General features: G+C 39.9%; 1 protein-coding gene across 3 annotated transcripts in view; it reads left to right on the top strand.

The window, feature by feature from the left end:
* The window catches only part of GADL1 (glutamate decarboxylase like 1), a 311,010-nt gene that overhangs the window by 74,841 nt on the left and 215,023 nt on the right, over nt 1–21,146 (top strand). For 2 of the 3 annotated variants that reach the window (XM_075587018.1, XM_075587016.1), the window contains exons 2-3: nt 12,502–12,686; nt 13,963–14,089. In XM_075587018.1, the coding sequence (XP_075443133.1) occupies nt 12,502–12,686; nt 13,963–14,089 (312 nt within the window). The remainder of the gene's footprint in view (nt 1–12,501; nt 12,687–13,962; nt 14,090–21,146) is intronic. The other variant, XM_075587017.1, reaches the window with a different exon arrangement.

The raw sequence follows: 21,146 nt of genomic DNA, 5'->3' as shown, positions 1-21,146 counted from the left end.
TGTGCAACCCAAATGTTAATGGGAGTCAAACCATATGCTCAAATATTTGAAACTAGTAACAGGGGCTAGGATAGTATTAGAGTTTGTTTCTGATCTGGAGCTCATTCATAGGAATCTTTAGAAATGTTGCCTTGGTCCCAAATACCATTGTTACAGTCTTGTCAGTGTTTAAAAACAGTTTGTTTTGGTACATCTAATTTTCAAGTCTCAGAAAGTCAGATTGAAGTACATGTCCAAGGTCATAGAGGTTAGGACTATGTGCATATGAGATTGTGTCATCCGCATACATGTGTATTGAAGCACCCTTGCAAGCTGTAGGAAGATCATTGATGAACAGTGAGAAGAGTAGGGGCCCAGAAGAGAGCTTTGTGGGACACCGCAGGTGATATCCAAGGGGTTGGAGTTAGAGCCAGAGATGGACACATGTTGGGATCTTCCTGATAGGTAGGAATGAAACTAGGTTAAAGCATGCTTCCCTATTCCAGAGTACTTGAGTTTGTTTAGCAAGATAACATGATAAACAGTATCAAAAGCCTTTGCAAAATCTAGGAATATTGCACCAGTGAATTGTCCCAGTTCCATTCCACACTGGATCTCATTGCAAACTTTTAGCAGGGTAGTTACGGTGGAGTGTTTGGGGCAAAAGCCTTATTGGAATTAGCTAGGGATACATATCCTCCTGCATGGGAAAATAAATGAAGGAACAGGTAAAATGTATTCAGTAAAGAAGAAAAGATGTTCTCCGGCGCGTTGTCTCAAGTATATTCGTTTTAGTACAAAATCAAATACAAGAAGATAGAAATGTATCAAGACAGGTTAATTAACCCTTAAAGTTCATACATTTGAATTCATGCACTTACAATTTTGCATAGCTTGTGTTGTAATTCTTTTCCTATCCGGAGTGTCAGAGGTTAACCTAGACAGGCTGGGTCTCCAGTACATATAGAGTTGCAATGGAAATAGAAGAGAGAAAAGATCATGGAACAATAACTTTATTACAAAAGACTAGATTAAGAACAATATTGCGCTTACAGCCAGTATCATATAAAACAGTGTTTCTGGATAGCTTCCCATAGTGTGGTAGTAACTCTTTGCTATGATGGCAATGTTGCTCCCATATTGTAGAGTCCACGGTCCCCTTCCGCTGTGTTTCCGCTGCGCCCGTCACCTCCGATTTCCTTGAGGGGGAACACTGCACCTATCCTACTCCCCTGTATCTTGCGCACGGTCAGGGGTGCTGGGAGGAAATGTTACAGCAACAAGCTCTTTCACACTCGTATTTGCATACTAGTAATTGCAGGGCCAGCAGCCAGATATTGGCTGTAAGTCAATATTGTTCTTAATCTAGTCTTTTGTAATACATTTATTGTGCCATGATCTTTTCTCTCTTCTATTTCCATTGCAACTCTATATGTACTGGAGACCCAGCCTGTCTAGATTAACCTCTGACACTCCGGATAGGAATAGAATTACAACACAAGCTATGCAAAATTGTAGTGCATGAATTCAAATGTATGAACTTTAAGGGTTAATTAACCTGTATTGATAAATTTCTATCTTCTCTTATTTGATTTTGGACTAAAATGAATATACTTGAGACAACGCGCCGGAGAACATCTTTTCTTCTTTGCTCACATTTGGAGGGACATGGAACACTCTCCTGGACTCTGGCTGCTAAATCTAAGTATATCTATATTGGACTCATTACCTTCTTCCGTTAGCAGTATTAAGTTTGTTATCAATGTATATTTGTAATTAACTCATTTATATTAGTTTAGTGTTTAGCGCTGCTTTTTTCCTTTTGTTCTAAAACTTACTCAGTGACTTTGATGGCTCACTGACCACCATTTTCTAGAAAAAGAAACATTAGTGCACCACACTGGTTAATATAAATTGACTTTATTTATTATGAACGAACATTAGAACTTCACCTGAGAGGTGTTATATAACCGCAGTTCCTTAAACCAAATTCATTAAAAAATAAATTCAAGGCTCTCTAATTACAGCAATAGTCTGGCTGCACTCATGCTACTCACACTGCTCTGCTTCTTCAAAACTAGGACCGGATTTCGTGTTGTGGGGGCAATATGGCAAACTGCAACTCCCTACACATTCTGCGGCTAGCGGTGGCCTCTTCATTACGGGATGAGTCAGTCTCTTATAGTCCCTTATGTATGTTTGTTTAATTATATTTCAAATCCTAACTATATGTAAGCCAGGTAATAGAGAGAGATCAGCACAGAGAAAGAGAGGGAGAGAGAGATCAGCACAGAGAGACCTGGGAGAGAGATCAGCACAGAGAGATAAAGATGTTATACGGAGCAGTTATATGGGTGAATAGGAGCTTTAGTAATGGGTTATATCATTAGACTGTGCGGCCCTTGTAGAGGCTGAGGGGCTGACTGATCTACAATATAGAAAATATAAGATTTTCCATTAAATTGTCTTTTTTATCATACAGTAGCATGTTGTTTTTATCTGACTCCTCATTTACCTTTTCATTTTATCCATTGATTTCCTGTTTTTCCATTTATTTATTTTTAGATCTTTTCACATTATCAGTCAATTGTACAATCAAAATAATATATTTTTCTCATCATACACATATATGTGTTACTCTCTTTATATCTGTAATATCTGTTTCTTTATTTGATCATTACTTTGCAATAACCCATTGCTCATCCCTATCTGGGTGTTTCCCTTCATTTTTTTGTGTGTTTATTGAACCATTTTATTTACACCATATATCATTTGTTAAAAAAACCTCTGCCCACAGTCACTTTTCTTTATTGCTCTCCATTTCAAGCTCCGTATACCAATATCTGGGTTTCTATAAAGTTAAGATTTTAAATATGATTTAATGCAATACTTTGCAATATTATATAATTAATACAAAGCAAGTATTGAGTATGTATGTATGTATGTCTTTATTTATATAGCACCTTTAATTTACATAGCACTTCACAGCAGTAAGATACGTGACAATCCTATAAATAATAAATAATATAAATAACACATAAAGGGGGGAACTGCTTTAGACATAAAAGTAACATTTAGGAAAAGGAATCCCTGCTCCGAAGAGCTTACAATCTAATTTGTTGGTAGGAAGAACGCACAGAGACAGTAGGAGGGTGTTCTGGTAAGTGCATCTGCAAGGGTCCAAAGTAATGTATGAGGTGTTAATTATCAGCCATGGAGCTACGCATATGCTTCCTTAAGAAAGTATTTCTTAAGGTGGGTCTTAAAGGTGGATAGAGAAGGTGCTAGTCAGATTTGAGGGGAAGGTCATTCCAGAGGTGTGGGGCAGTCAGTGAGAAGGGTTTAAGGAGGGAGAGGGCTTTAGATACAAAGGGGGTAGAGAGAAGACATCCTTGAGCAGAACGCAAAAGTCGGGATGGTGCATAGCGAGAAATTAAGACTGATATGTAAGGAGGAGCAGAAGTGTGTAAAGCTTTAAAAGTGAGGAGGAGAATTGAGTGTGTGATACGGGATTTGATAGGAAGCCAGGAGAGGGATTTCAGCAGGGGGGATGCTGAGACAGATTTAGGAAAGAGTAGAGTGATTCTGGCAGCAGCATTTAGGATAGATTGTAGGGGAGACAGGTGAGAGGCAGGAAGGCCAGACAGCAGGAGGTTACAGTAGTCGAGACAGGAGAGAATAAGGGTCTGTGTCAGAGTTTGTGCAGTCGATCAACAGAGGAAAGGGAGTACCTTGGTAATATTGTGGAGGAAAAAACAATTTTTTTGTTGCTATCTTTTGAATGTGAGAAGAGAATGTGAGAGAGGAGTAGAGTATGAATCCTAGGCAGCGTGCATTGGCTACTGGGTGAATGATAGCACTTCCAAAAGTAATGTGGAAGGAGGAAATAGGACCAGGTTTGGTAGGATGTGTGAGGAGCTCTGTTTTTTCCATGTTAAGTTTCAGTCGGCGGGGGGCCATCAAGGATGATATAGCAGAGTGACATTCAGAAACTTTAGTCTGTACGGTAGGTGTAAGGTCAGGGGTAGAATAGTAAATTTGTGTGTCATCAGCATAGAGGTGATATTCAAACCCAACAGATGTGATAAGGTCACCTAGAGAGAGTGTGTAAAGAGAAAGAGAAGGGATCACAGGATAGAGCCCTGGGGTACCCCCACAGAGAGATTGATAGAGGAGGAGGTGTTTGCAAAAGAGACACTGAAAGTATGATGGAAGAGGTAAATGGAGATCCAGGATAGATTTTTGGTCCGAATGCCAAGAATATGGAGAATGTGAAGGAGAAGAGGGTGGTCCATGGTGTCAAATGCTGCAGAGAGGTTGACTAATATGAGCAGAGTGTAATGACCTCTGTCTTTGGCAGCATGGAGGTCATTAGTTATTTGACTGAGCTCTGTTTCAGTGGAGTGAGCATATATATTAGGGTTTGCAGCAAGAGACTGTATCATGCCCTGATGATGTGACCACTGCTGGCACAAATCACTTAGGAACATTAATATTTGCCACTTGGCACCCCGCAACAAGAAATCTGGATCCCAGTTTGTAAGAGGCAGAGCAGTGTGATCAGCTGGATCATCGATAGCCCATTAATGAGGGGACCATGAGGATCATAGAGCATTAGGCCGAGTCTCGTGAGGGCTAGAGGCAGAGCGAGTAAGAAGGGGCAGGGCTAGTTGGAGCCCTCCCGTAATCTGCCCACGCCTGCTTTCAATGCACACTATGGCAGGAGGAGGCATGAGTGTGAATGAGTGAGTGTCACTCTGTGTGTGTGAGTTTGAGAGTGTCTGTGTGAGACAGTGTATATGTGTGAGAGAGTGTGAATGTGTGAGTTTGAGTAAAAAGCTATTTGAACCATGAGGACAAAGTCAGCATTGTAAAAGTTTGCATGAAGAAAATAAAATCTAGAACTTCTAGATGTGAGTGCAAAATATTGCTTTACTCTGATGTTTCTCTTGAATGATCTGCTGATGTCTTTTGGCTCTTGAGATTGACACAGCAAGTGACAGATACCTGAGAATATGACCTTGATTTCCCAAGCGTTTTTTCTCCTTTGATGTCAGCATTGTGGAATTCAAAAGGTCTTGACCTTATTCAAAACTGTTGTGCTCTTGTTGAAAAGAACATGTAACTGATTTATTCCTTTTTTTAAGTTATATTTGTTCATTGTTTTATTCAATACTCCCTTTTTCAAGATTTAATTGCTGACCCTTTCAGTAATTGCCACAGTATAAAAAAAAAAGATGAACTTAACCTTTCCGGAAAAAAGCTAGTATATAATAACTTAGTTTACTACTTTCAAAATATTAACTTTTTATGTTTAAGATGTTACATTTTATGAGAGCTTACAGTGAAAACTATCCATGATCTGTTTAACTTTCCTCTATTAATATTTAAACATTTTGAAAGAACTTGGCTAAGTGTAATCCATGTGCTTAAACTTTATCAGCTTTGATATTAATTTTATCTTGATTTTTCTGAATTGTATTTCACATTTTATGTGTGTATTACTTTGCAGCCGGTTAATAAATAAATATATATTTTAAATTAAATAGATGTAGAATGCATAAGACGGCATTGGGACGTCATATTTCTGTAGCAAGAAGTCAACTTTATCTTACAATTTGGCCATCAAAACCATAACATTATTATGGTGGATTGTGTATCTTGGGAGATGCCAAAATATTGGAATCCTTGTTTTTTTGCTGTTTTTTTTTTTTAACTGATATTAATTTTGATTCAGAATTTTATCCAACAAAATATTTTCTTCACACAAAAATATATTAGTGGGAACAAATTTGAGGGTAGTTTAAGAAATCTTATCATTTAATATTCTACTGCATTTTTCAAATGATCAACTTTAGCCTCAAACTACCCCTTCACCTTTGTCTGCTTGTCTTATTATTAATTCCTTATTCTGTGTTGTTTTTCAATGAAAGATTCTCTTCCCTTGTGAGATTCCATTTATGAAGCTATAGATATGTTACAGTGTTTCCCCCACCCTATGGGAGATCCCCCTGTTACCAGGTGTATGGTGCATGCTGTGAGAAGAAGTGACAGAAGTCACTAAAGTCCCCAATTGCACTCACGGCAAAAACAAATAGCGTAACTATAAGATACAAATATCCTCAATATGGACTCAAGGTCCCAGATGAAATTAACTAGTAACTAAAGGATATAATATCCACAAATAGACGAATGTCTAAAACAAATAACCATATATCCACAGAAAAGTCTAATAGCCAAAGGTATAACAATGGCATCCACTATTAAAATCCTAAAAAATAAAAAAACTTTAATACATCATTTATAACGTCGAAAGGCAAGTGACACAAAAAGAAAAAACATAGTGATGTTAAAAAAACCCTGTTGGGGAGTGGGGGGGATGGGGGTAGCAATCAATTAGGTAAGGAATACCAATCAATATAAATAAGTATAACATATTTACTTAGGGTGTCCCTAGTGTTGCTACCAAAGCCATGCATACTCTGTGGGTAGGTAAGGGAAAACACTAATACTAGAAGAAGCCTGGGTAGCTGGGTATAAGGTCATCAATACATGCAATGTAAATGTATCTGTATGTATATGTGATGATACGCCTAAGGGAAGTACATACAGGTATAACCCCCATACAAAGGCTCCTAAGTACCCACGATTGTGAAGTACATAAGCAATAAGCCAAAGGAGATGATACAACCGTGCTCCTCGCGTGAGTGTATATGCCCCGACCAAGAGAAACTCCCAACAGATGCTGCTCCACTCCACGAGTATTCCCGCTCTCAGACGCCCACAAGTGACGTCATACCCCTTTTTTTAACATCACTATGTTTTTTCTTTTTGTGTCACTTGCCTTTCGACGTTATAAATGATGTATTAAAGTTTTTTGTTTTTTTTAGGATTTTAATAGTGGATGCCATTGTTATACCTTAGGCTATTAGACTTTTCTGTGGATATATGGTTATTTGTTTTAGACATTCGTCTATTTGTGGATATTATATCCTCTAGCTACTAGTTTATTTCATCTGGGACCTTAGGTCCATATTGAGGATATTTGTATCTTATAGTTACACTATTTGTTTTTGCTGTGAGTGCAATTAATATGGGACTTTAGTGACTTCTGTCACTTCTTCTCATTATATATTTCCTTCATTGTGCACCCGGGATTTCTTTTTATATTATTATTTCTGGATATTACGGTTTGAGCGATGTCCTAGTCTCTTTATTTTTTAAATATAGTGCATGCTACCTGTTGGCTCACAGAATGCTTAGTTGTCCGTCGATGGTTGTGGGGACTGCAGGACAGGCTTCTGAGGTATATACCTGATATTTACTCCATGGTAAACAGCGCCTCCATCTTCTGTAAGCTCCAGATGTATGGAGGCAATCTCCTACAGTAGAAACAGTTACCTCTCCCCCCAGTAAGATCACACACCAGGAAGGAGGTATATTAAACTGGAACCGGTTTTATTCTTCTGCGCAGAATAAAGGCAGTCCCTGCCCAATAAAGTCACTGTTCTGGTTTCCAAACTTAGGATTGTCCCTGGACCTTCACTACGGGTAAAGGGCCCCCGCAGCAGTCCCTACTCTTCCCTAGCCTTTTATCAGGACCAGGGGAAAAGTTGATCATTACTCTCCCCTTAGGGAAAAGGACCAGGGTCTGCCAGTGCACAGCAGTCCTGTGTGATACTTTGTCTCTATCACGGTAGAGACACACTAAAAATTTGAGTTTGCAACTCCCTTAAGTACAGTAGGGGGGAAGGTACTAGGTCTGAACCCAGGATTTGGCAGAACACAGACCTAGCCCTACCTCCTCTCCTTTCACTCAAGGAAAGCTGCCTGTGTGGCGAAAACCCATAATTGGTACTGGCACTGCCTGCTCTTACCAGAACTTGCATGCCAGTGAGGGCAGACTAGTAGCGACAACAGGCATGGCCACAGATAGAACATATGAAAATATATCTTCTAAAACATTGAAAAATTTAGAGGATATCTATTGTTTAGAACAGCGGTGCGCAAAGTTGGGGGCATGCCCCCCAGGGGGGGGCAGGAGAATTTCATGGGGGGGGAGGGGGTGCGGCAGCTACAGAGGGTCCCACACTCTACAAGGCACTAAATTAAGTTCAGAGGGGACCGCGTACGGCCTCTGCAGCTTCTCTTACCTGATCATCGGCGAAGCATTGCCATGGTAATCGGCATCAAATGACGCCATGGGGTCACGTGATATCATGTTGCCATGGTAACGGGATGTATCATGACCCCGTGATGTTATTTGATGCCGGAGTCGAGGAGGAGAGGGGGCGCAAGTTAAAAACTTTGCGTACCCCTGGTCTAGAACACTGGTGGATAACAGGTGACCCCCAGGCGACCCCCAGTCTCCTCTCTTTCCAGCCCTTCCTCCCTTTAATCTGCAGCTTGAGTGAACAAGAAGAGGAGCAACAAACAGAGGCAAAGCTACATGCAGAGCAGGAAATAACATGGAGAGTGTGAGGTTTAGTGGGGGAGAGTGAGAAAGAGGGGGAAGGTTTTGGAAAAAGTGAGAGACATAAGCACACAGAGAGAGTGGGGGAGAGAGAGTTCAGCACAGAGACAGAGGGATGTTATACAGAGAGGTTATATGAGGTAATATGAGGAGATATAGGGAGGGTTTATATCTCAATAGATTATGTGCAGCACGTTTAAGGGCTGACGGGCCTTCGCGTCTATCATGTTGCCCACCACTTATCTAGAATATAGAAAATATAAGATATTACAAATTTAGCAAGACTTACTATCCCCGGCATCACGGACCAACATGCCAAAATCCGTGGTCCGTTATCAGCCCCAAAACAGTACATTTTGTGGCCCAGGAGGATTAAAGCAGGACCCCTGCAGAGTTAATCTACCAGGCCAGCCAGTCTGATAGAGCTGCACAGAGAAGTCCCAGAGAGAAGCAGTCTCTCTCTGTGTCTCCCCAGACTAGCTGTAAAGCAGTCTCTGTATCTGTCCTGCCACTTGATGACTTTAAATTGGGACTGTTTTATCATAGAATTCTGTTTTTATCTGACTCCTCAGTTATCTGTCTTTTTATCCATTGATTTCTCTTTTTTCCATAGATTTTTTAATATCTTGTTACATTATCAGGCAACTCTAGACTTACAATAATATGTTTTTATTATTTATAAAACGTTTTACCAGGAAGTAATACATTGAAAGTTAGCTCTTGTTTGCAAGTATGTCCTGGGCATAGAGTTAAGATGACAAATAATACATGGTTACACTACATAGTTACATAAGTGGACAGGGTATACATTATATATAAGACATTGCATGCACAGTTAGAGATAATATATATTATAGGCGTATGTAACAGTTACAGACCAGATTAAAATGTGAAACAGCTGTAGTTTTGAAAGAACTTAGACTGGTGGTGGATGTGAGAGTTTCTGGTAGATTGTTCCAGTTGTGAGGTGCACGGTAAGAGAAGGAGGAGCGGCCAAGTACTTTGCTGAACTTTTGCTGAACCAACAGTCTTTTGGAGTCAGATCTCAGATGATAAGTGCTGCATGTGGTAGTGGTGAGGAGCTTGTTATAATAACTTGCAGCAAGAGACTGTCATGCCCTCATAATGTGGTCAACGCTATCCACAAAAAAGTAGAAGATTCCAGTTTGCCACTTTGCATCTCTCAATAGGAAATAAGAGTCCCAGTTTGTAAGAGGCAGAGCACTGATAGACCATTGACATCATCAGCTGCTTTCTTGTGGTACTGCGCTCTGAGAACTCACCATTTGCTATTGGAGATCCTTGAATTTTTGTATCAGCTCTGATTTTATATTTGTTCTGTATGTGTATTTACCAGGGATGGAAAAATCCCAGGTTTCTAAAACTTCCCCCCTGGCACCTGTGCAGTGGGCAAAGATAACTGACCTGTCAATTACTGATGTGCTCCCCAGTGACATCAAAGCCGAATCTGCCTCACTAGGACCGGCAGCACAGTAATTGACACGCCGTTCAGTCAGGGGGCCAGTAGGATTAGAGTGCAGGAGGCAGAGGCACGTGAGGGCTAGAGGCGGATCTAGTTGGAGGGGACAGGGCTAGTTTGAGCCCTCCCATACTCTGTCTGCGCCTGCTTTCAAAGCACACTATGGCAGGGGGAGGTGTGTGTGTGTGTGTGTGTGTGTGTGTGTGTGTGTGTGTGTGTGTGTGTGTGTGTGTGTGTGTGTGTGTGTGTGTGTGTGTGTGTGTGTGTGTGTGTGTCTGTGTGATATAGTTGATTGGCTCCTAAGTATTTTATATTTGTGTCCACCCTTGTTTTACCTTGCAGAAAGTCTAGCTTGGGGTATTATGCAATGAGGGTTCATGCACTCTCTTTTTTCTGCTTGAGAAATGGGAAGGGGCAGTTAGGGCAGTCATAGGCCCTTATTTTGTAAGGTGTGATAAATGCAGATGGTATGCTATTGCAGAAAAGCCACATTGACTTTAATAAGACTTTTCTATGATAGCATGTCATCGCACCTTACAGAATAAGAGCTATAGAGTTTTCAAAGTTTGCATCTCTAACATGTGCAAATTCCCTTACCTTTAAAATCTGATTAATTTCTTCAAACAGGTATGTGTCTGTGTGCTGACTCCAATCCATTGAGAGAGAATTGATTATCTAATTCACTATTTGGTATGTCTGAGTTGATTAGGCAAACCCCTCCCTTAAGTGTTAGTCAAGTGCATGTGATTAGGGTACTTAAGTCACTGTAGCATGGCTGTGTAACATCAAAAGAGTCACATCTTAAGTGTCATATCTAAAGTGTCTACAAGAGTTAATTTTGGAGTTGAAATTGGAGGTGAACATTGGAGGAAGATCTGGACTCTGCATTACAACTTAGCCACTGTGAGACATTAACTTGTAACATCTCTGATTATTTGTATACTTTTATCCTCCATTACCTGGGAAGTCTCTCCTCCTGCATCTTACTATGCCCTACCTATTGCTTTTTCTGTTTACTTTTTCCTTGCTCCTTTGTGAATGTCTCTGTTCTCTCCAACTTCTCCACTGCACCATTATTTATACAGCTCTCTCCCAACAACTTCTATACCTTGCAACAAACAACACCCAAACAAATCCTCTATTCACACCCTCTATCTATTCCTTCCCGCTGCTGGGGATCTCCCCATAGCCTGAAGCCAGACATACACAACTGATCTCACTCATGCCTCAATGTCGTCTCTTCCTCTGTAAATGGTGTTAAACTTTTCATTTCATTTAATACTGACCCCACAAATCAAGTATCCCAATAGCCTGCATTCATGGCTTTTGTCCCACACTCAGTCACTCCTACTGTACCACCCATTGTGACCAAGCACTGCCATCTACAGCACTTACTCCCTCACCTACTGTCTCTGTAAGTTTCCCATTAAACCTCTTAGAACGTACTTCACTATTGTGCTTTTTTCTTTTTTCCTCTTATCTTTCCCTTCAACGAGGAGCGCTGAATAACTTGAACATTTTTGCTAAAGACATACAATACAATATAAATCAATTAAATCCAAAGGGTCTAACATAACAGTAATATATATTGCACATCAGGATATTTTTTCACAACATCATTAAGCAAATCAAGTCCCCCTGTTACAGGCAGGCACCAAAAGTTAGAATTTAGTCAGAAGCAGACTACAACAAATATTTGTAATTGTGTCTGCCCTCCTGTTATGGAAAATTAACAATTCAAATAATCAGTGCAAAGCAAATATGTCAAGTGTCTAAAATGTTGTAACTAACAAATGTGCCAAGAATTCGTAGAGAGAGAAACAATATGAAAAAAATGGCAACAAATAAGGTTTACAAATTACAAAAATACAAAACCGAGGAGTAAAAGTGGCGTTTCATAACAAAATATGAATACAAATGATGCAGTAAATAATAATTGTGCATATATATAAATGCATAAAGTTGAATAAGCAAGTTTGTCACCTATATTCCAAAAATAATCTATCTGTATTCCCATGTAACAAAAACAGTTGTTTTAGAACATAACACAGATTACATTTTCTTAGTGAAATCTTTTACTGAACATACAAGATCTTCCCAGATGTTGTTTTTAACATTTACTTTAAGAACTCAAACTCCCTTGTTCAGTTTTCACCTAAACAGTACAAGTTAGAAAAACAGTATATATGGCACACCATTATTTATTTAGCGGAGTCGTAGTTTTTAGTACTGTATTTATATGTTTTATTATTTTTAAGGGATCAAACACATCTTTAAATAATAAGATAGCATCTGTTTTTAGCAGAGACGTCTAAAACATGTTTGAAATAACGCCTGCTATATTATATAATTATTTTCATGATGTCCTCACTTGTACGGTTATGCTAATTAATGACTGAAAAATTTACATTTACATTGAACTGAGATATGTAATTCAAAAGACCACATAGTAGCTGAATTGAGGAATAAAAAGCATAATCCTGCCATTACTTGGAAGAAAATATTTTATTTGGCGTACCAGATTCCCCAGAAACACAACATTTCTAATTGAGATCCTTTTGTTTTTCAGCTGAGTCAAACATCGAGGAAAAAAAGAATAAGAAAAATAATGGAGTCCTTGTGGATGGAGTCATATTGAATGGACCAATAATCGATAGCATTGCTGGAGAACAATTTGTTGAAGAGGTATATAGGATCATAATGGACGAAGTTGTGCACAAAGCATCTGATGTAAATGAGAAGGTAAAAGTTTTGGTACATTATATTAAATGCATGTTGACATAATGGCCTCAACAGTATTATTCCATTATATTTAAGTTCTGCCTTTGTTACATCTCCAAGGCTTGTATCCTAATGCAAATTTCTATGGCATTTCCCACAATGGGGTAACTTTGTCAGAAACACACTTTTATAGCTTAGTAGCTTGGACTGTAACATTTTTGCAATGTATTTATACATTTTTACATTTCAAGCAATTTATCAATGATCAGTATAGTATTAGGTAAATGGACCCACTGAAGAAGAATTTTCCAGCTGTTATGTCTCCTTCACAAAACAGGTCTTGCTATACCATGTGCAAATTCTTTTTAGGTGGCCATAAATGTAAAGATACTGTATGTCGAAAAGTTTTCATTTTTTGATTGCCATATTCCTCAACTAGGCATCATTTTCTTCTAATCTGCTTTTACTAGGTGGTATAATGTTTTGTGTACAGCTGCAGAAGGATGGATGATTCACATACACCTTGCAGCTCAACATTTTAATTGAACTATCTTTACCCTTTAGAGCAAGAGCAATAAAGGGGAAATAATTTTGGGATTCAGCTCCCTTTACTCATAATAGAACAGTGAAACAAATGTAAATTACTAACTCATTAACCTGACATCATAAATGGTGCATTTCATAATTTTGGGGGGGGGGGGAGAAGGAACACTTTTGTTGATGTTTCCATTTTAATAGACATGGTGTGCTGTGTTCAGGCATATATTTTTATCTTGTTTATACCATTATATTTGCTTTTGTCGGAGCATACAAAATTACCTACCCGCAGACAGCTATTTCAACCTTTTGGGTCGCATTATTGTGAGAATAATGGCTTTGCAATATGAAGGTGGGATAGGTTTCAACCACACATTAAATAAGTTATGTTAGGTAAAAAGTTACAAAAACTCTCCGCTTTACAGTGCACAGCAAATACTTGTGAGCACATCCACATGTCTCAGACAGATCTGCAATCCTGCTTTTGACAATTATCTCCTAGCATACAGTGCTTCCACTGCAGCCAGGGATTCTGGCAATGACATGCAAATGAGCACACAGTGTCACTAGGCAGATCAAATGATATCACCGGTACAGAGAAGATGGGAATTACAGTAGAACAGAATAATATCATGGCCATGGAAACACAAAAAGTAGCAAAGGGATGGACAGTTGCATTTTCTATTCTACTTATTGAAAATTCCATTGTCTAGTAGTTAGCTGTGCTTTGAATGCATATACCCAAATGTGATACTTATATCCTATTATTTAGGTTTGTGAATGGCAAGAACCGGAGCAACTTAAAAAATTACTGGATCTGAATCTTAAGGACATTGGAGAGCCCCATCAGAAACTCTTACAACTTTGCCAGAACGCCATAAAATACAGCGTCAAAACAAGTGAGATATCATTTCAAAGGATCCCATTGTGTTTTCATGAAAAAAAAATGTCTTTCATAACTTGACCTGCCTAAGACATGCAGATGAGCATACAGTTGTATTTGCATAATAACTTGAGATAGAAAGAGGAAATCCGGAAGTTACTCCGCACATTTGTTGTCAGACAGGATTCAACTATGTCCTGAACAAATATACTAGATGTGTTTGAGACACACAAACAGAAAAAATTATAGTTGTGGACAACTCTTGTTTCACTTATGTCTTGCACTTTTTAAAAGTATTGCTAGTACTTTTAATGGAAAATTGAATGTGAAATAATTTTTCAAGTCTTAATTAAATACAGCTGGCTTCCATATCTGACCTGCATTTAAATCCTGGCCTGGATCTCCAGCAACAGCAACAATCCTTGTATAGATATATAGCTTGGGAGATCTTCAGGCAGTTTGTGGTCAAATTCTAATGTAGCGCTGTCTCCCCCACTCTATGGGAGATGTTGCGGCTACTGAGTGTGTGTGTGTGTGCTGCTTTACCTGCGGCTCACAGGAGGCCTGAACCTCCGCTCCTGGGATCCTGGGATGTACCTGATCCATCTGGTAATAGCGCCTCCACCTGTGAGGGATCCTGACAGTGCTGGATAACCCCTTCACAGGACCCGATGCAATAAGTACACACAGCGTATATAATAACAGGTTTACTGACAGGCAATTGGTAACACGATAATACATATAACTAAGGCGTTGCATGGCCTTACCCACTCACCGTATCCCAATGTCCAACCACCTAGTCCGCACCACGGTGAGAGTGTCCCACAACTTCCTGAAGGGCCCTGGGCACCTAACCAACCTGGTGTCCAGAGTAGCCAACCCACCCTGAAGTGTGTGACAGCGCTGCCCACAGTGAGTAAAGTATAGTTGGTGCACTTGATGACTTGTCTTATACCTGCCAGGTGCTCCAGCACCTGCTACCGCTGACTACAGAAAGGGCCCTTCTGTCCCATGCTGTCACCGTCAGAAAAGTCATCTGCCTCCACGTGGGGTGGTCTGGTCCCAGATACTGCGTGGTGTCTTCTTGCTGTGTCCCAGACACTGCACTCAATAAAGGGGCAATGTCCCTATCTACAGGGTCTGTCCCTGCAGTATCCACAAACTAGTGGGAGTCAGGGCCTAGATGGGGCCTATAAGGGGGTCTCTGGCCTAGTGCAGGGGCCACAGACACCCTGCACACTCACCCTCACCCTTCTGTGTCCCAGCTCCGACTTGTGATGTTCGCAGCGCACCAAATGTATCAATCTGATGAGCAGGGAAATCTAGAGCCCTCTTGACTAAGCTTAGCCACCTGATCTTGCAACCCCAGTGGCTGCTGGGTGTTGTAGTTCCCCTGCAGAGCTATTTGAGCAATGGCCACCACTTGCAATGCCTCCTGCGCATGCGTGAGGTGTACCAAGATGGCCACCGTAGCTTGGTCCATCATTGCGCATGCGTGAACCGTACTGCGCATGTGCGTGCCCTGTTGGCATCCCACCATGGAGCCCCAAGAGCACCGGAGCGCTCCCTGCACAACTGAGACCAGGGCAGACCCGCTGTAAGTCAGGGACCTCTCTGCCTCCCTGACTTACAGCGGGTCCGCCTTGGTCTCCGCCGGCACCTGCACCACCTGGAGCTGCACTACACTGTCGCAGCGCTCCCGGAGGTAAGGGGAGGACAAGGGGAACCCAGAGGGGACCAGGCTATACTAAAAAAGGCATAAAAGTTGAATTGTGATGTTGATCTGATTAATGTTTTGCTCCTGAGTATAGATGTGAGAATCTTTTTCACGAGGTTGCAAAATATGCCCTTTTTGATTGGGGGTTAAAAGCCATGACTGAGTCACAGTTTGCATTGGAATCACCAAGCATTAAGTCAATGTGCATTAAAATTTCATTTAATATGTTAATTGGCTACATTTTCTAAAATCGCTAGATTCACTTAATGCTGAGACTTTAGATAGGGCACACCCCATGTTTCACTCAATGGCTGGCGATATTTCATTTGAAGATTACCAATGTAAATACATTATAAGCCCTTTCAGGCTTTGCAAAATGTTTTCCAGGAAATTGAATTGGGGGCTTAACATTTTGTACATGCATTTTGGACAGTTTCCGACATCCCTACTTCCGAGGTGGATAAAATATTATTCAAATGTTGAGAGAATTAAGTTACTGTCCCATATGATGCACTCCTTATCTTTATTTGTATTATTCTTTAAAACATTTATTGAAGTTTACATGTAATAAAAAGAAGAAGAAAAAAAGGGAAAACAAGGAGCTGCTATGGTGATGACATTTATGGAAGGAAAAGTCTGCCTTTTTGCAGATAACACAAAGATTTGCAATATGTTTCACACTCTAGAGAGGGGTAAACTAAATGATTATTGATTTAGGTGGATTAGAGGAATGGTAAAGAGTGTGGCAAGTACAATTTAATGCACAACAAAAGACTAAATCATGCACTTGGGTCACAAAAATCCAAAGGCAGAATACTGGAATAATGGCATTACAATGTCAACTACTGTAAATACTGGGAGTAATTATTTCATCTTACTTAAAAGTTGGCAAGCAATGTAACAAAGCAATCAGGATGCTATGCTTTATAGGGACAGGTATTAGCAGCATAAAGAGAGAGTTGTGCTCAGTTTTGGAATTGCATGTGGTAATGGGAGTAATAACACACTACACCTGTATTATTTATTGTATTAATAATTACAATATTTGCATGGCTCATATAACTTTTTTAAGCTATATCAATTTTATTTCAGAATACTCATTTTTTTTTAAGGTTTGAACAATATTTGTTTATATGCATGTACAAATTGCTATTCATATTTAACATTTAATACAGTGGCAATGAGAGCATGATGAGGATTTTAACTATACAGTATATCGACATTGTAGAGGTGAAAGATATTAACTAAATTCACTAAACCTCGATAAATTAAGTACATTGCCGAGCGCCTTTGCATTGTTTTGCCGCACTATAAAACGTGTGTTAAAACGGTATTTACTAAGAAAAATCACCATTTTTTTTTTAAAGTTCAGTTAAAAAATTCCAAGATCGCATTACTTGTTTGTTTGTTTTCTAAGTGTTATCACACTGAAACTGATTGTTTAAACTGTATGAAAAAATGTTGTATGGTGCTCTAAAAAAAGACCGCAGTATAATGAAAATGATGTTTGGAAGAATTGACCCATTAATTGTATAACTGTCCAACAAGATGTAAACTGGTAGATTATGATCCCACGTAGCACAGTGGTAAGGATATGTTCATAAGCACCTGCCGGTGACCAGTAAATTAAACATCCTATTTCATGGGACAGTGGTGAAGTATCAGAATAATATCCAAATAAGGTAGGTCAACTGGAATAAACTCACATGGGATGAATGTCCACGATATGCAGCAAGTCCAATGTATCCAGCGACCCAGGGTCAAGTGTTCCACCTTCTGTAGATGAACACCAGAGAGGAAAAAGAAGAAAAAAACGGAGCACTATACCCAGTGCTGATAAATCAGCAAATAACAACAAGGATGCGTTCCCATAAAAATAAAGCTAATTTAATGGATCAAAAATAACAAACAAAACACACCAACGTGTTTCGGACTATGGATAGCCCTTGATACGTTTTTTTCTTCTTTTTCCTCTCTTGTTTAAACTGTAGCCTGGAGAGAGTGGCACGGAGAGAGTGGCATCTCCAAAGGCTAATCTTCCCTCCCTTTAAGGTGATGTCACCAGAAAAAAATGACTGCCATCACATGGTACTCCAACCAATTGGATTGGGAGATATACCATGTGAGGCATCACATGGTACACCCCCAATCTGATCGGTTGGAGTACCATTTGACAGATTCCATAAAAAAAAAATGATTTTACGTCCTTCCCATTAAGATTAACTATGACTAAATAGGCACTTGAGTTTTTCAATAGAAATATATAGAAATTCCAAACCAGGAAGGGCATTCAGTGAATTTGTGCCAAACATGCACTTAATGAGTTTTACCTATACAACGACAATAATATATATATATATATATATATATATATATATATATATATATATTAGAAAAAGAAAAAGAGGAAAAGCGCCCGAACATGTGTAAAATCCAATAATAAAGGTTTAATGACACGAACAAAGACAAATGCACACTCACACTTTGCCAGTAAAATAAGAGCATTGTATGGGACAAGCCCATGCGCCAGCATGTACCAGACTGTAGTAAGTTCGTTCCGTCCCGCTGTGTGAACAGTAAGGCTTCACTGCTGCTGGTGTCACCGTCTCAGCGTCTCTCCGGCAACCCGAATGAGCAGCATGTAGTTCCTGTTCAGCACGGCTCGTTTTGGGATTAATTAAGAGAACTTCCTCTCTGGCATCTCGCCAGAAGCCAGACACCGTTCTATACCACCGTCCAGACACATAGTCTATACCATTTAATTCATTTGTATTGTTTGCTTACAGGCATCTGTGCTGGGTGTGTTATATTTTGGTAGATCAGTTTCAGTGTCACAGCAATTTGGGTGTATGCTATCACAGGCGCTGTCTATAATTCTTTGTTCTTATATATATATATATATATATATATATATACAATTTCACTTTATCCACCAGGCGTTTCTTGCAGTTGCGTTAGCTGGCTTAAATATTCAGTAATCTGCTGCAAACGCTCTTGCTCCTGCCGATCACATTCATCATCATGGAGACCGGTCTTTTCGGTTCGTACCGAGTTCAGGCAACTCCACTATCCTTGGGGTGTTTTGTGGGTGTGACTCATGTAGGGCCCCACATTAGAGATATCGTCATCCTAATTCGTTTCTTCATAGGACCGGAAGGGCCACTCTTCCATGGGGTTGCGTTCAGAACAGGAACACTACATCTTGTCCTCCATTTTGGTGGTATCAGGTGTATTTTTCTTTCTGACCTTGGGAGACGCTATTGCAGTTGTTTTCGCTAGAACCCCACCTGGTAGTTCTACAGGTGGGCAGACATTGCTTGCTGAATTCATTGCTCTCACAGGCGTCTCTGTAAACTTTTTCTTCTTTTTTACATTTGTAGATTCTGATACATTTGCAGTACTGTGCACACATTCTTTCTATTTATCATAATTGGTACTGGATGTGCCCTCCTTAAAGAAAACTTCTTCATTCTCCTTGTGACCACAGTGCATTGCTTGCTACTGTAGTTCCTTGGCTCGTTGAAAAAAATATTCGTCTCGTGCTGCCCTTTTTCTGGGGCCACATACTGTAGGGACCATCCTCATCATCCGACTTCTGACACCATATGTAAGATGTTTACAGAGGTACACTAATGGAGGCCGATTTGGGTGAAATTAAAACATGCTTTATTTAGCGTTTTCCTTTAAACAATGCACAGCATGCATAAACAAAATACACAAAGCAAGAAACACCTATCCCTGTGTAATGGCTAACTTACTTTCACAGTCCCTCTCTATAAGACTGGGAGGGAAAGCCCCTTACTAGCCTACTACCCAAAGTCTCAAACGGTACCTTAAAGTAGATGGCCCTTCAGGTCAGTGGTGTCCGGCTATCTTGGTGTGTGCTCAAGACTTTCTCCTCACTCCACAGTTAGGGGCTAAGGAGTCTTTGTGCAGGCTTCTCTGCTCTCCTGTGTCAGCACACTTGTGTGCTAAGGAAATCTCTCTGTCAGTTTCTCACAGAAGGCTTTTCTAGACCTCTGATTATCCAGGTCGAGCCTGGCTAATTGAGTGGCTGCAATTAACCATCTCCCTGCTGGATTCCGAGCTCTGAGGCAGCTTTATTTAAACAGGGATAAGTGCCTATATATAGTGGATATATATCATTTAAAAAAAAATCTTACCCTAGCTTTACCTAGCCTGATTTGGAACTATCTTTCAGGTTGATAAGGCAAACACATCAACCAAATCAGATTAATGAAGCCAAAAGAACAAAAAAACATGGATTTTTGCACTTAACTGTACAAGCTGCTTTGGGCCTGGTCTGTAATGATCAGAATTAAAATTAAAACTGAATACAATTTAGTCATTTGCATGCTCAATAACCATAGTCTTTATATCTGATTAGCTTTTGAGTGCTCTTTGTGTTTCACTTCAAGACTCAGCCACTATAATCTTATTTTAAATGAACTCTGTTAAAACAAGTTTTTAATTTTACATTTTGGTTACCACCTGCTAAAATTCCCCATTACCCTTGTAATAAAATCAACTATTGCCATTGCCTAGTGTTTTGAAGCACATGAATGTGTTTATATCAAGAATATACATATATACATGAACCAGAAAGTATCATATCTTTCTTCAGGCTGCAGAAGGAAGAAGTGTATGTGTGTGTGTGTGTGTGTGTGTGTGTGTGTGTGTGTGTGTGTGTGTGTGTGTGTGTGTGTGTGTGTGTGTATGTGTGTGTTTGTGTGTGTGTGTGTCAGGGTTGCCACCATCTACTGAAGGCTAACCTGGAGATAAATGTAAAAAATGTTATTTCTTACGGGTGGCGTCTCCCGTGATCCTTTGACATCCTCCGGACATCCTCCTCCATCTCCCCTGCAACTGCCATCAACATGGCTGCGCTGCATCAAGCTGCCATGAAAATGGAATGCTTTATGGTGCTGGGGTGTCACGTGATGCCATGTTGTCATGGAAACGGGAGGCAGCAATTTCACATAGCACCCCATTATCATGGCAACGAGTGTCACGTGACCCCGTGATTTCAGATTGCATCTCTTTGTCATGGCAACATACTGTAGTGCCATTTCACTCTACACAGCCATGTTGACAGGAGTTGCCACCCAGAGATTAACAAGGTAAGAAGACAAAACCTCAAACAGGTAATGGTCTCTGGCACAGCAGAGAAATATGTTTCAAGAGAATTTAGAAGCAGTTCATTCTCCAAAAGAATAATTTAAGAATGATGTATATTTATGAGCTATCGTCCTCATGCTTGGTTAAGAGCTTTGGGTAACTTGCTTTTCCGAACAGTCTAATGTTTTTATTGTTCATCTTTATTACAAGTACCAATATCGTCATAACACGTGCTCTG

This window comes from Ascaphus truei, chromosome 2 (assembly GCF_040206685.1).
Source record: "Ascaphus truei isolate aAscTru1 chromosome 2, aAscTru1.hap1, whole genome shotgun sequence".
In the NCBI taxonomy this organism is placed as follows: domain Eukaryota; kingdom Metazoa; phylum Chordata; class Amphibia; order Anura; family Ascaphidae; genus Ascaphus; species Ascaphus truei.
This window is presented reverse-complemented; position numbering and strand designations above follow the sequence as displayed.